At 38.3% G+C, this 16,085-nt stretch overlaps 2 protein-coding genes across 2 annotated transcripts; both read right to left on the bottom strand.

Moving 5' to 3' along the window:
* Window positions 1-6,652: 6,652 nt before the first annotated feature.
* On the bottom strand, window positions 6,653-7,588 carry LOC102420039 (olfactory receptor 52E4). Its single transcript, XM_006094651.2, has one exon. It carries the CDS (start codon window positions 7,586-7,588, stop codon window positions 6,653-6,655), a length of 936 nt encoding a protein of 311 aa, XP_006094713.1.
* A 6,867-nt stretch (window positions 7,589-14,455) lies between these two features.
* LOC102419726 (olfactory receptor 52E8-like) lies at window positions 14,456-15,397 on the bottom strand. The gene has a single exon (XM_006094650.1). It carries the CDS (start codon window positions 15,395-15,397, stop codon window positions 14,456-14,458), a length of 942 nt encoding a protein of 313 aa, XP_006094712.1.
* Window positions 15,398-16,085: the final 688 nt, after the last annotated feature.

Here is a 16,085-nt window from a genome sequence, read left to right as displayed (position 1 = left end):
ATCGGTGCAAATTGGTTATAGACACATTTCTTGCAGGAGTTTTCTTTCTTCCAGTGAGAAAACCTAACCTCCTTTATAGCATGATGCCTATTTTCTGGAGAAACAGAAAAGCCATTCTTTAATTCCATAATACAGCAGAGGAGACCTAGAGAGGGAATAGGGGCCACAGTTAAAAAGACACTCTCACGTCAAAGTATTTGCTTCACCTATGTAGAAAACCATGCAGAAAATATTCAAATACAACTCTGCACTTCTCATGTCTTTCTTCCCTTCAGTCTCTAAGGAAAAATCTGTGTATTGCATTAAATTCACAAATATCTGTTGTTAATCATATCTGTTAATCAGGAAGTTAAGCATAAATAAGATTGTGTGTGTGTGTGTGTGTGTGTGTACGTGTGTGTAAAATATCACTGGACTGGAATTGAGGTAGAGATAATGACTCAGCTGGTCTGGTGGTTCAAGGCAATGATATATTCTTGTAAAGTATGAAAAATTAAAAAAAATCTGTGTGGGAGAGAACCCAGTAAAAGTGAAGGACTGAAAAATTGGTGTTTGGATATGAGTTAAGGAATGGAATTAAGACATTTAGACATGTTAGGAGACTATTATATAATTACAGCAAAACAGCAATTTCTCCTAGAACTTCAAAGTCTTAGTTCCTGGGGTATACTTTCCTGAGGAAGTGTTAACTAAATTGATAGCTGATAGATGAGAATTCACTAAGAAGTGGAAGAGGGAATTGAGCAGAGAAAATATTTCTAGTTCATAGGAACAGAGGATGCAGAGACTGTGCAATGGGATTATATAGGTCCATGTGGTTGGTTTTAATGAGTTTTGTCTTCATCCTAGAAACAATGGAAAGAAACAGGGATTTTAAGCTGCAGTGTAGCATGATTGAATTTGCATTTCAAAAATATCACTCTGGCTGCACTGTCAAAAATTATTAAAGGCAGCAAGTGCATTTGTAATCAGATCAGTTAGGTTATCACTGGTGTCCAGGTTGAAGACAATGTTATCTTGTATCATGTTGTTAGTGACTGCTTGGAGCAGGTCAACTTTCTAAGTGTTTAATAGCATTAGTTTTCAGAAATTGCTACCAAACTTATTTTTCTTCCCCTTCACAACTAATGTGTTAATTAAGATGTTTATAATATTTTATCTAACTTTTCCTATAATTATTTCCTCTTCATCAGTGGACCTCAGTGCTTTTCCTTCGGAAAACATGTGACTGATCAATACAAAGTGGGGCAACAGTAGGTTTACTGTTGTGAGTACGCAGAACAGTTTATTCTTGTATTATTAGTAATTATTGTATTATTTTCCATTTGAACAACTGTAGACTTACCTTTACCCCAGCCTGTATAATCCCCATTCATAAAATGTGGTTGAGTAGTAGTGATTCACACCCTAAGCTTTTTTATGTTTAATAAGCTTGTCCATGTATATTTTCTTCTTTTTAAAATATACTTTTTAACTGATTTCAGAGAGGAAGGGAGAGGAAGAGAGAGATAGAAACATCAGTGATAAGAAGGAATCATTGATCAGCTGCCTCCTGCATGCCCCACACTGAGGATTGAGCCCACAACCGGGCATTCCCCTGACCGGGAATCAAACTGTGACCTCTTGGTTTATAGGTTGACACTCAACCACTGAGTCATGCGGGCTGGGCAACAACCAATTCTTCCACGTATATTTTCTAAGTTGGCCTTTACCAGGGGGCTTTGTGCAGAACTAGGGAGGGGGACTGAGGACTTACACATAGTTTGAGAAGTCCTCTGTTAATTCCTTGTGGTGGCACTTGGGGTGGGTAGGGAGGGTGGAGGTTATTAACATGTCTCGATTTTTTTATATTGTTACTGCTTCCAGTTACTTGCATTTTATTTAAGATCATCTACAAACTTACCACCACTACCACTACCACTCTCTGCCCTCATATGTTATATTATAGAAGTTTCCAGTTATTAATCTTTAATATATATGACAAATATTTATAGAGTAATTACTATCTCTCCAAATGCAGGCAAGCAGCAAAGATTGAGTCAAAGTCCCCAACCTCATGAAGCCTAAAGTCTAGTCATACGCTAGTATTTTGCTTCTTGGTCTCACACGTAGTAATTCTTTCATTTTTTAATAGTCCTCACAGGGAAACGTTTAAAAAGGTGCTTTGGTATTCTAAATATACTACAAATTCAGAATTCTTCTGGTCAATAAGCTTGTTGTCATTGGCAAAATGTATTGTCTACCTAGGTCACTGCCTCTGTGGCCACCGCTATCATTACTACGGCCATGGTTGATGTAGTCATCTTTACCTTTTGTTGGTTTAGTCATTTTTTAATGTTTAATAAACTCTTCCATGTATATTTTCTAAGTTTACCTTTACCATAAATCTCTGAGGCTCTCTCTTCCTCTCCCTTTCTGAACCTCTCTCTTCCCTTTCAGACACTCAATTCCTGGGGTAAACTGATCTTCTACTAGGGACTGGTTTCTATTCTTTGTAGCAAAAATGGATAAGCTCTTTCTCCAGGTGCTCAGTCTTCCCATCTCTCAACCCTCTGTGTCCCATTTCTAAACATACTGTAACTTCCTCCCACTGGGATGACTGTGCCCAGTGTGAGAAGTTCTCCTCTGAGGTGACAAAAAAGAACTAAGTAGGGAAGAAAAGGCCTCATTTGTGCTAGCTAATAGGAGTTAGCATTGGTATTTCCCCTCGTGTTTGCAAACACCATTCTTTATTCATATATCTGTATCTACATGGATGTTCCTGGGTTTGTTGATAGCTGTTTATTGTGTTTTACTGTGTGCTTCTGTGCTAGCAAATGACATGCGGTGATAAATTCAGTTATTGTCAACATAACTCCTTTCTCTTTGGCTCCATTGCTTGGAGATGGCTCTATCTAAATACTCTGGCCGATTCACAGGAGCTCCATCACTCACACAAATCACTTTAGTTACTTTCACTGTGAACCCTCTTTCAGCATAACCAGGAGCTGACTCACTTACCTCTGCCCAGCATCTGAGAAGTTGTTTGCGAAGAACTGCAATCGGATGCCACAGACTGCAACCTGAATGTGACTGCATTCTCAATAGCCAGGGCCAAGGAGTTATACTGAACGCTAGTCCCCTGGGAAGGATCTCCACACAGTGGGTTGTGTCCCTGGGGCTAAGATAAGGGGGCAGAAAATTTCCATATCCCCGAGGATCAAGCTCTATGATTCTGGTCAGAGATACCTTCTGGTTATAGATGATTTGGAATTTGCATCATGCAGCAAGTATCCTCCCCAAATAAGTCCCAGGAGTCTAGTCAGTCAGAGGCATAATGGCCAATACTTTAAACCTCACTATGGTACCAGGTGAATAGTTACTTATGAAAGGCAGGCAGTGAACACAGGGCAAGAGCACCATAGAAACACCCCACTATCTCCTCAGAAATATATGTACACTCAGTAAATGGCAAAGCCAGAATTCTAATGTAAGTTTCCAAATCCTGAGCTATCCCTGTTTTAAGAATTGCATTAGATAATTTGTTGTGAGAATATTGTGCTTTGAATATTGTGCAGAGCCAGAATTCTAATGTAAGTTTCCAAATCCTGAGCTATCCCTGTTTTAAGAATTGCATTAGATAACTTGTTGTGAGAATATTGTGCTTTGAATATTATGTATAATATTAATAGAAACATGAAGATAAATATAATTACACAAAGGAAAATCAGCTTATCATACATACTAAGAACATGACTTTTTTGTCCACTTATTTGTTCTGTGACCTTGGCCAATTTAATTTGCCATTTGAAGCCTTGATTTTCTTACAGGCAAAATGAGAAAAATTATATTGACTTACTAGAGGCCCGGTGCATGAAATTCGTGCATGGGAGGTGTGTGTGTGTCCCTCAGCCCAGCCTGCACCCTCTCCAATCTGGGACATCCCTCTCACAATTCAGGACTGCTCGCCTGCCTGCCTGCTTGATTGCCCCTAACCTCTTCTGCCTGCCAGCCTGATCACCCCCTAACCACTCCGCTGCCAGCCTGATTGATGCCTAACTGCTCCCCTGCTGGCCCAATTGCCCCCAACTGCCCTCCCCTGCTGGCCTGGTCGCACCTAACTGTCCTCCCCTGCAGGCCTGGTCACCCCCAACTCCCCTACCCCGCAGGCCTGGTCACCCCTAACTGCCCTCCCCTGCTGGCCATCTTGTGGAAGCCATCTTGTGTTCACATGGGGATGGCTATCTTTGACCACATGGGGGTGGCCATCTTGTGTATTGGAGTGATGGTCAATTTGCATATAACCTCTTTGTTAGATAGAATAGGATTGTTTTTAGTGATATAATAGGATAATGCCTAGAAAGTAGCCAGTAGCTGTTTATTATAAATTAAATAATAAGCAAATATCTTCCCTGTGATAACAGCTGAGTGATGTTGAACACATATCTTAACTTCTCTGAGGCTTATGTTACTCCTATAGATTCAAAAGGCTAATGAAAATGACCATACACATTTCACATGTTTCCCCCCCCGCTCAAATTAAGTGAGATAATGCATTTAATAAAATAGCAGCATTTGAAAACAGATCCAAACTATTATGAAAATGGATATCACCTTTATTACTTATATGAAACAGATGTGTTTTTTTGGTGTTGATTTTGAATAGAAAAACTCTAGTTACTTTTTAGTTCACTAGATTGCTCATATAAACAATTTATTTGTTTAAGAAATGTATTTAATTTCACCACTAGATGTCAGTAATGCTCATATGACAAGCAAATATTCCTTGACCCAACTTACATTTACTAAGCTTTTCCCATGAGTTAGATAACACATTAATTAGGTGCTCAATGAATATAAGCTAAATCAATACAAGTGTGCTTATCATTTTAACATTTTATGTAATGGTCAAATCATCTACATTCTTGAAAAAATAACAGAAGATCTCATGTGAGCTATCAGGAATGGCTAACTTAAGTTTTCAAGATATTTTACATATATATCTTTATGTATATAACTTCAAAGTTAATAACCATCTTCTCTCCAAGGAGCCTTGATTTGTTTTGTAATAAATGAATTGAAAGAAAAACATTAATGCTTCTTCTTAATTATTTATAATACTAGAGGCCTGGTACATGAAATTTGTGAACTGGGGGGCGGGGGGAATCCCCTCAGCCCAGCCTGTGCCCTCTTGCAGTGGGACCCTTCAGGGGATGTCTGACTGATGGCTTAGGCCCAGACATACGGCATTTGGACATCCTTAGAACTGCTACAGAGGCAGGAGAGGCTTCCGACGCCGCTGCTCACTTGCCAGCCGGCTTCTGCACTCAGCCAGCTTCTGGCTGAGCGGTGTTTCCCCTGTGGGAGTGCACTGACCACCAGGGGGCAGCTCCTGTGTTGAGCGTCTCCCCCCTGGTGGTCAGTGCATGTCATAGCGACCAGCCGTTTTGCAGTTTGGTCGATTTGCATATTAGCCTTTTATTATATAGGATTCTCTACAAAATCTGATATATCTGGCTATACATTTTTGTATCAATGTTTTTAAATTTCATTATCAGTTAAAGCTTTAGAAAGCTCAAAATTTTCCTCAATACCCATAAATCTTATAAAACATATAAAAATACTCCTGGCATACCGGTTTTTCCCCCCTTTATCCTACTTTGGGCCCTAGAGAGAGAATACTCTAAAATTATGTGAGAATATCTAGGAATACAAACATAGAACATGGATGGCAATTACATGATTATTTTATTCCGTCTTTTAAAAAATTTTAATCCCCAAGGAAAACATGCTAGTTTTGATTTCAAAGTGTATTTGTCCATATGATTTTTTAAAAATACATATTATTTTAGATAACTGTCTAACAGGATAAAAAGAAATTTAAATCTCTTCTAAGGGAACTCTATGAACAAAAGAGAGACAGTAAGGTGAATAATTATTAGACAACTGTGGCTCTATACTCATTACATATCTTTTCCCACTCCACTACCACTGTATATTATGCCTGGGACCAATATTTTTGTGAGGCCACCGACCATTTGACTAAAAAATGTATTACAAAATTCATGGATCTATGTGATTTATTAATGAAAACAGACTAATGGGTAAAATAATTATATATTTGATTGTTGTTCAATCACTGTACGTAAAGATTCTTTCTAGTGTTCAGCCATTTTTCCTTTTCTGTTTAGTCTCATAAACCATCTCTTTATATTTTTTTATTGTCAAAATAGATCATTTCTAGACATTTCAATTCTGCTACAATAAAACTGTAATTACTTACAACAGCTTTTCAGAACAATATAAATCATCTTGCTTCTAGCATTTCCAGATTCTATTTATTCATTAGGTCAGTGTTCCTTCAGGGTCTAAACTGACCTAGAGAAAAGCCATATGGAGAAATGGGGAGAGTTCACACCCTTTTCCACCAGCCATTCTCTTCCCCAAACACTGCTGCCTCTTGAATATCTTCCTTTTCCATTTGTGCAGTTACATGGGGGTGGGTGAGCAGAGTGGGCAGCAAAAGTAGCTTTGCTCTATCTGTCAATCCCAAACCACTTTCCATAAAAACGAAAAATCTGGCCACTACTATCCAATATAATAGAAAATTTAAAACAATGCTCAGATTAACCATAGGTAGTATGTGGATATATTTCCCCAATCTTTACAAATATTATTTCTGTACAAATATCTTTACAACCCGCTCTCGAATTTGCTTGGTCCTGATTCCATAAATGACCGGGTTAAGAGCAGGTGGGACAACCACATATACATTAGCCAAAAGAATGTGGATATAATGTGGAATGTTTTGACCAAAGCGGTGTGTCATAAAAGAAAAAAATGCTGGTGTGTAAAAGCACAGCATGACACAGACGTGTGAACCGCAGGTATTGAGAGCCTTTAGTTGGGCTTCCTGAGAGGGAAGGCGGAAAACAGCTTGAAGGATAAGCACATAAGAAGAGGCAATCAGGATCACATCTACAATGATATTAGAAATCACCATTAGCCCATAGATAATGTTGATCTTGATGGGTGCACAGGCCAGCCTGGCAAGACCCATGTGCTCACAGTATGTGTGAGGGATGATGTAATGTCCACAGAAGGGCAGCCTCAGAATGAGAAACACAAATGGAGTCACAAGGAGAACATTTCTTCCAACAACAACAGAGAGTAGGATGCTGATTGTTTTATTGGTGAGGATCATTGTGTACTGGAGAGGGTTGCAGATGGCAACAAAGCGGTCATAAGCCATGGCCACCAGTAGAACTGTCTCCATGCCTGTAAACATGTGGATAAAGAACATCTGAGCTAGGCAACTACCAAAGCTGATTTCTTGGAGGTTGAACCAGAAGATGCCCAGCATTTTGGGGATGGTAGATGTGGACAGACCCAGGTCAATCATAGACAACATGGCCAGGAAGTAGAACATGGGCTGGTGGAGACTATGTTCAGTCTTGATCACAAAGAGAATGGTGATGTTCCCCACTAGGGCGATCAGGTACACAATACAGAATGGGAAAGCAATCCATATATGCACAGTTTCTAGTCCTGATATTCCTAGCAGGAGAAAGAAGGGGGGATGGAACTGGGTATCATTGAAAGAAGACATTCTCTTAGCAAGTGTCCTTGAATTCCTGTTATGGAGTAGGATCTCACTTCTTTAGGATAATTTCTTATCAAGATCCTGGAAAGATGAAAAGACCTCTAACCAGTATGCTGGAAAGAATGGTAGAAGCAATTAATTTACAAACATTAGAGATTCTATTTTTTTCCCAGAGGATAGTTGATCAATTTTCTCAATATACATTATAGGCAATATGTCCATGGCTTTATTTTTTCTAATATCTTAGATATTGAAGGAATTGTGAATATTTCAAAAAGTAGGGTATACTTACATTTCCTTTCATTCCTTTTTAAAAGTGTCCATTTGGTTACTTTTTGGAAAGTACTATACACAGTGGTCCTCAAAGACAGTGTGGTGTTAAAAACTCCTAAGTCTATGGGGGGAGAGAGGAGAATGGGAGATAGCTATAATACTATCAACAATAAAAATATATTTAAAAAAATGAATCCTAAATTAAAATGAGAATAATTGACTTATACCATTGTCTGTGTTTTGATATAATATAAAATAGGGTTTTACCTCATGGATATGATGTATTCATACAACATAAAGGAGGTTACTATTTTTGATGCTTCCTAATCTTATGGAATGGCTTGGCTTTTAATCCCATATTTCCAGACTTCTGTTTATTCTGTGATTTCCTGATGTTCTTCCAGTAAATTACCCTTGGTTTATCAGTTAAATCATGTCCATCTTTATTACAACCTATAACACCAATAATTAACATACAAAAATCATACCTATGTCCTGAAATTATGCCTATATTTGGGTATGACTAGATCAAATATCTAGCAAATTTAAGTGACACTGAAATTACAATTTTGTGAATCTGCCTCAATTCCAGTAATAAAGAACATTATTGTAACTTTTGTGTGTCTCTAGGATTTTGTACAACTCTGCAACATCTAACATGACATGACTTCATTTATATATTTACTTATTATCTACTAACAGAAATGTTGTGATTGGGGGCAAAGAACCAGGAGATATTCATTTTAACATCCCCCAAACTGCCATATGAAGATATGATGCCCAGTTTTTTTTAGAAATTAGCTGTTGAATAGAATCAAGATTTGTATATGTGTGTGTTTATGTGAGTGTATACGTGTATGAGTGTGTGTGTAAATCAGAGGGGTGGAGAGAGAGAAGAGAGGGAAGAGAGAGAGAGAGAGAGAAAGAGAGAGAGAGAGAGAGAGAGAGAGAGAGAGAGAGAGAGAGAAGTTTTATTATGTATGTGGTTGCATATACCTTTGCCAGGTAGTTATTGCACAGTAGAAATGCCCAGGCAAGGGAGTTAAAATCCTCTATTCCACACAGGAAGAAAAAGAGCATTTCTGGTATCCAAAGAAGCTAGAGAGAAAATTGTCATGTGCTTGCCAGTATTTAGGGGAGGAACCAGGCTGATAAATCAGAGGTCTTGTAGAAATTTACTTGGAGAGTCTGAGGAAACAGGATGATAACATCAAGAGACATACAGTCCAGAGTCATCCTCATCTTTAAGGTGGCAATTTCTCAGCACATGCCATTTTATTAGCTAAGGAGAATTTCCAGGGCAGTGGCCAAGGGTACTCTACTCTGACAGTGGGGTTCAAATTCAACAGGACATCCACCCTCTCACTGTTTGGGTTAGAATGCTTGTTTTCTTGTTGCTGCAGCTGTGTGCCACAAACAATGAGCTCAAGGATCATTCCTGGAGGGCAAGGTAATAGTTTATCTTTTTCTCGATATGCACATTGACAAAGAGCTCAGTCCCAAGGTTCATTTCAAAAGCTCGATTGATAATAGTTAGAGATTTTTCCCAGGTAGTGCCCACCCACAGTGAATTCATTGAAGTCATAATTTTTCCTTTAGCTACTAGCTCTTTCCCCCACTGACTTCTCTGTAGCATTTCATCTCCCCTCCCATGCATCCTTACCTTTCTAATATTTCCTCTTCCAGTCCTCACTTAGAGCAATATCTCAACATAAGCCCAGGTGCTTAAACATGGTGACTGGAGCCCCTTCAAGCCTCCGGGTCCGAAGTTTGTCCTGTCACATGGAGAAAATCTTTATAGAGAACTGGGGATATCCCTAAGTCTAGGCATGACCCAGAATCCCTGTAGCCTTCAGACATAAACATGGTCCCATGGGTCATTAAATTCATCTAACAATTTGTTCCTCCCTGCTGCATCTGCAGAAAACATCACCATACCAGATATAGCTTTGTAGCTCAGGGGAAGGGAGGTCTCATGAGCTGTTAGAGCAATATCCTGAGGGAAAGGGATCTGTATGGAGGATGATACTGATTCTACCCTCTTCAGAAGTCATGAAAATATTAAGTTTATACCATTAAACTTCAAAGTGTGACTTCTTAGGTAACTGTCCTTAGCAACTCTTCTGCATTGTTTAATGTAAATAAGCAAATCCTGATGCAATTGAGCATTCTTACAACTATCAAAAGATGAAGAAGATCCCCGAAATAGACACATTAGACTCTGTGGTAGCAACTCTGTTTTTTGACAGTGTCCATATTTGTAGATAACAGTATCAGCTTTCTTCCAACCCAGATAGATTCTCCTTCCAACCTATAGCTAATGATAAATAGTTAGAATCTTTGGAGTAGGGCTTTCCTGGGTTTTAGATCTTTTGGATGAAGGTGAAGAAAACTCCACATTCTCATGAGAAAACAGAATCCAGGTAGAGCTCAAGATCTAGAGTTTTCTTTGAGTCTCCCTTCCTGGGTAATGATGGAGGAGACCTGTTAGTACCAGGACATGCCATAGATCATGGCTTTCCTGGGTATAGATAGAAAAAGACTGAGGGACAATTGAATACGTTAGACAGTCAGTTTTATTAAAAATTATTTTTAATATTATATTAGTTTCATGTGTACAACATAGTCAACATTTATATACCTTATGAAGCAATCACCATAAGTCTAGTAATTATCTGTCACTGTACATAATTATTACAATAGTATTGACGATATTCCTTATGCTGTAAATTACATCCCTATGATTTATTTTATAACGGGAAATTTGTACATCTTTATCCCCTTCACTTCCTTTTCTAGTTTTTATTTTTTATTTTCTAAGTTCAGACAATTTCGAGTTGTTATGAGAGAGAAGATAATGCTGTCTATCCCAAAAGAAATTCTGGTTCCATCTGATGTATTCTCATTTCATTATTCTCTTTTTGATTAATGAGAAGCTTACTCCCTAGTTTCTGATCACTCCCTCATGGTACACATCATCCCCATTTATCAACATTTATCTTCGAAAACCAATTCTGACACTATGTAATCTGTTAGAATCCCTTCCTGTGATCTCCATTTCTCTGTTGCGTACAATAGGCTTTATGTAGTATAGTACAAGCACTATTGTTGTCAAAGTCTTGGAGGTGGGTCAGGGGGGAATTGGGGGACATCTGTTATAGTGTCAACAATAAAAAACCCTTTTAAATTTTAATTCTACTTCATGACTCTTTAAAACATTACCCTGCCTTTGATGATCATACATTCTACTTCTGAAATAACCATTGCTCATTTCCACTTTCATTCAACTCTGCCTCAATTACCATGTCCTCCATGATGGTATTCTGTATGAATCAGCTAGATCTGATCTCTATGACTCTTATATTTTCATATCAGTGTGTACTGCGATTATAACATGCACATTTCCCCTTCAGTTTAGTGTTTCTGTCTTTCCCATTTTTCGCAAGTTTTTATATTGGTAGAGTACACATAACATACAATTTACTATTTTAACCATTTTTAAGTGTATGGTTCATTAGTATTAAGTATATTCATATTGTTGTACAACCATAATCACCATCCACTTTCAGAACATTTTTTTTGCTGCTGTTGTTGCTCTTTGTTAATCCTCACCTGAGGATATTTTTTCCATTGATTTTTAAATAGAGTGAAAGGGAGAGGGGAAGAGAGAAAGAGGAGAGAGAGAAACATCAATGTGAGAAAGACACATTGATTGGCTGCCTCCTGCACTCACCCCAACCAGGGCCAGGTATCAAACCTGCAACCAGGTATGTGCCTTTGACTGGGAATTGAAACCTCAACCCATCAGTCTGAGGTTTGATGCTCTAACCAGTGAGCACACCAGCCAGTGAAGAAATTTTTTATTTTGTAAAAATTTAAACTCTATACCCATTAAACTCTCCATGACTCCCTCCCCTTAGTCCCTGGCAACTGCCACTCTACTTTTTATTTTTTATTTATCTTCCCTTCCCCCCATTCCATAGCCTTTGGTAACCACCATTCTACTCTGTTACTGTGTGTTTAGCTTTTTTTTAAGTTTCCATATAAAACCTTAATTATGCAATATGATTTTTTAAATTAAAAAAATTTAAATTACAGTTGATTTTTGATGTTATAAAGTGTTGGCAAAAGTAGGTTTACAGTTGTGAGTACACAAAAGTTTATTCTTGTATTATTATTTTATTAATTATTGTATTATTTTCCACATGAACAACTATAAAACTACTTTTCAGTTTAGTAATATTAGTTTTGAATATACAGCATAGTGGTTAGACATTTATGTAATTTATAAAGTAATACCCTAGTAAGTGTAGTACTCACCTACCACCATATAAATCTATTACAATATTATTGACTATATGTCCTATGCTGTACTTTACATCTCCTTTACTATTTCATGACTGCCAATTTGTGCTTCTTAATCCCTTCATCTTTTTTTACCCAGCCCCAATTCTCCTCTCCTCTGGCAACCATCAGTTTGGTCTCTATGGGAGAGATTATGCAGTATTAGTCTTTACGTAACTGACATTTCACTTAGCATAATGTCCTCATGTTGCAATAGCATGGTTTTCTTTCTAAAGGCTGAATAATATTTAATTGCATATATAGACCACATTTTCTTTATCTTTATTGCATTTTTATGTTTAGTCATTATATTTTTAAGCTCCAGGATTTCTGTTTGGCTTATTTTTATATCCATTCCTTTGTTAGACCTCTCATTTTGTTCATATGCTGTTTTTCTGATTGCATTTCATTGTCTGTTTTTTTTCTGGTAGTGTATTAAGTTTCTTTAAGATGATTATTTTGAATTCCTTGTCAAATAGTTTATGGATCTCCCCTTGTTTAGGACCAGTCATTGGAACTTTATTAGTTACCTTTGTTGGTGTCATGCTTGTCTGATTCTTTGTAGCTTTGAGTTGGTATGTGCATTTGAAGGAACAGGTACTCCCAGCCCCCACCCCTTCAGTTTTTAGCCTGGCATTGGCAGGTAAAGTCCTTCTCCCGCTAGGTCCCTGGATTGATGGGACTACCTGTAAGATCATGGTTGAATAGAGTTGGAACCAAGTCTTATGGCTATCTTCTGGTTTGTAGTCAGGACCACCGTTGGCAGACTTATTAACAAGGTTGCTTATAGTTGTGGCTTCCCCCGGGGTCGCTGAACGTGTTCCCACTGAGTCACTGGGGTGGTCTCTATGTGGGCAGAGCTGGCCCTGGTCTGTGGTAGATTGGGACTAGAATCAGGTCATAGGACTGCTTTAGGGATCACAATCAGATCTGAGGTTGGTGTGCCTGTTTATAAGAGACACAAATGGGCAAGGCACCTCCTGGGTTCCTTGGCAGAGGCAGCTAGTGACAGGACCTCATACAATGGGACTGGAGCCGAGTTCACAGGGGACAGGACTGCTTCAGTATATAGGTAGGACACCATCCACTGATCTGCCATTGGCTTGCCTTCTCAAAGCAGCCTTTCTCCGTCATGGGCTCTACCTGGGTTTTACAACCTCCTACCTGGATCCCAAAGCTCCCACAAAGGCATATTTTTGTCCATGGATGGCTGCCAAATATTTGTTTCTGTGAGGGGACATGGGCTGGAGAAACAATAAAAACTAACATGTTCAGGCCTAGCCATTTTGGCTCAATAGAAAGAGCTTCAGACTGTGGACCAAAGTTTCAATTCTGGTCAAGGGTATGTACCTTGGTTGCAGGCTCCTCTCTAGCCTGTGCCTTGGTCAGGGCTCATGCAGGAGGCAACCAATGGATGTGTTTCTCCCACATTCATGTTTCTCTCTGTCTTTCCCTCTCTCTTCCACTCTCCCTAAAAGTCAATGGAAAAATATCCTTGGGTGAGGATTAACAAAACAAAACAAAAACTAATATGTTCACAAGTTTTTATAATCATCAATTTAACTTCACATATAATTTTCATTATTTATTCCACAAGCATTTTTAAACCCCAAGAAAAAAGGGCGATCACAGCTACCACATTATTAAACCTACCAGTTCAAGAATGAGTGTATGAAATGACAGTCATTTATGAAGAGCTTCACAGAATCAGAAACTTGAGAGCATAGAAAGGAAACACACACACACACATACACACACACACATACACAAAACCAACAAAAAACAAAACAAAACTAGCCTAATCCCCATCTTTGACTTGCATACACTTCAGTAAAAAGTATATATTTCTTTTCAGGCAGTACTTTATTATTTGTAGAAACTTTTTGCATTTTTCATTGGCCATATGATCTTTAGTTGAATAACTATATGAAATAAATCTTATTACTAACTGAAAGAGATCTAGAAAACCATATAGTTTTAACAGAAACTGTTAATTCTCCCTTCAGTGAATTAAAGTTCTTCTTGAAGTTTACTCTTATATGACATATTTTATGCCAGAGTCAATAAAGAATTTAATTGCAAGTAAACATCTGGGCACACATGCTTCCAACAATTACAGCCAATTATATATATCACAGTTAATTTTGGTGAAAGAAATTTATTTATTTATTTATTTATTTTTACAAATTTCAGTCTTCTCAGACTTTATACTTCCATAACTTGAATCAGTTACATCTCATTTGTTTTTTGTTTTTTTTAAACAAAAATACTCTGGATCTGCTTGGTTCTTATCCCATAAATGACTGGGTTGAGGGCAGGAGGGATGACTACATAGAGATTAGCTAGAAGGATATGGATATACTGGGGAATACTATGACCAAAGCGGTGAGTGAGGAAGGAGAAGAGAGCTGGACCAAAGAAGGCTAAGATGACACAGATATGGGAGCTGCAAGTATTTAGAGCCTTTAAGCGGGCATCCTGGGAAGGGAGGTGGAAGACAGTGTATAAGATCCTTGCATAGGAGATGATGATCAGAAGCACATCCAGAAACAAGATAGAAATATTCCCAAGACCATAGTAGACATTGGCACTAATACTGGCACAAGTCAGACGTGCCACTCCCATGTGCTCACAATAGGTATGAGGGATGATTCTATGTCCACAGTAAGGCAGCCTCAGAAGGAGAAAAATGATGGGAACAATCATGCATAAGCTTCTCAGAACCACAACCATAGCAATCACACCAATGACTCTGTTGGTGAAGATCATGCTGTATCTGAGGGGGTTGCAAATAGCCACATAGTGATCAAAACCCATGGCAAGAAGTACAATGCTCTCCATGACTGTAAAAAAGTGAATAAAAAAGACCTGAGCAACACAGCACCCAAAGCACAGCTCCTGAAGGCTGAACCAAAAGATACCCAGGATCTTGGGGATGGTAGCAGTAGAGAGACTCAGGTCAATCACTGACAGCATGGCCAGAAAGTAATACATGGGTTGGTGAAGGCTATGATCAGTCCAGATAACAAACAGAATAATGATATTTCCAACAAGAGCAACCAGATACACTACACAGAATGGAAAGCCAAGCCAGATTTGTACCATTTCCAACCCTGGAATCCCCAGCAACAGGAATGAAGAAGGGTGAGACTCAGTGACATTGGGAGAAGATATTCTTCTGAAGGCTGATGGTGACATGATTTTAAAAAAACAGTTGCTGGTTCCTATTGGACAATTCACCCATGGCTATTGGAGATCTACAAAAATAAAAAATAAAATGTCACCTTAATAACTTTAATAAAAAACTAAAAAGAAAAAGCTGTGGTACATTTACACAATGGAATACTACTCAGCCATAAAAAAGAAGGAAATCTTACCTTTTGTGACAGCATAGATGGACCTGGAGAACATTGTGCTAAGTGAAATAAGCCAGTCAGAGTAAGGTAAGTACCATATGATTTTATTTATATGTGTAATCTAAGCAACAAAATAAACTAACAAACAAAAAAAACCTAGACTCATTGATAACAGAGAACAGACTGACAGCTGTCAGAAGGGAGAGGGGGATTGGGGGCTCATTGAAAAAGGGAGTAAGTAAAAAAATAACAACCCATAGATTCTGATAACAGTATGGTGATTATAGGAGGACAGGTGGGGTGGGGGAGGAAGAAGAGGGTTAATGGGGGATAAATAATGATGGAAGGACACTTTATTTGGGGTGGTGAACACACAACACAATATACAGATGATGTTATAGAATTGTACACTTATGAGTTATATGATATAAAAAAATTATTTTATTGTTGAGAGTATTACAGGTGTCCCCCTTTTCCCCCTCTTTGCCTCCCTTCACCCATCTCCCCCTTCCAGGCCTTCACCTGTCTAT

This window comes from Myotis lucifugus, unplaced genomic scaffold (assembly GCF_000147115.1).
Source record: "Myotis lucifugus unplaced genomic scaffold, Myoluc2.0 scaffold_138, whole genome shotgun sequence".
Classification (NCBI taxonomy): domain Eukaryota; kingdom Metazoa; phylum Chordata; class Mammalia; order Chiroptera; family Vespertilionidae; genus Myotis; species Myotis lucifugus.
Note: the sequence above shows the minus strand (reverse complement) of the source record. Positions and strands in the feature narration are given on the sequence as shown.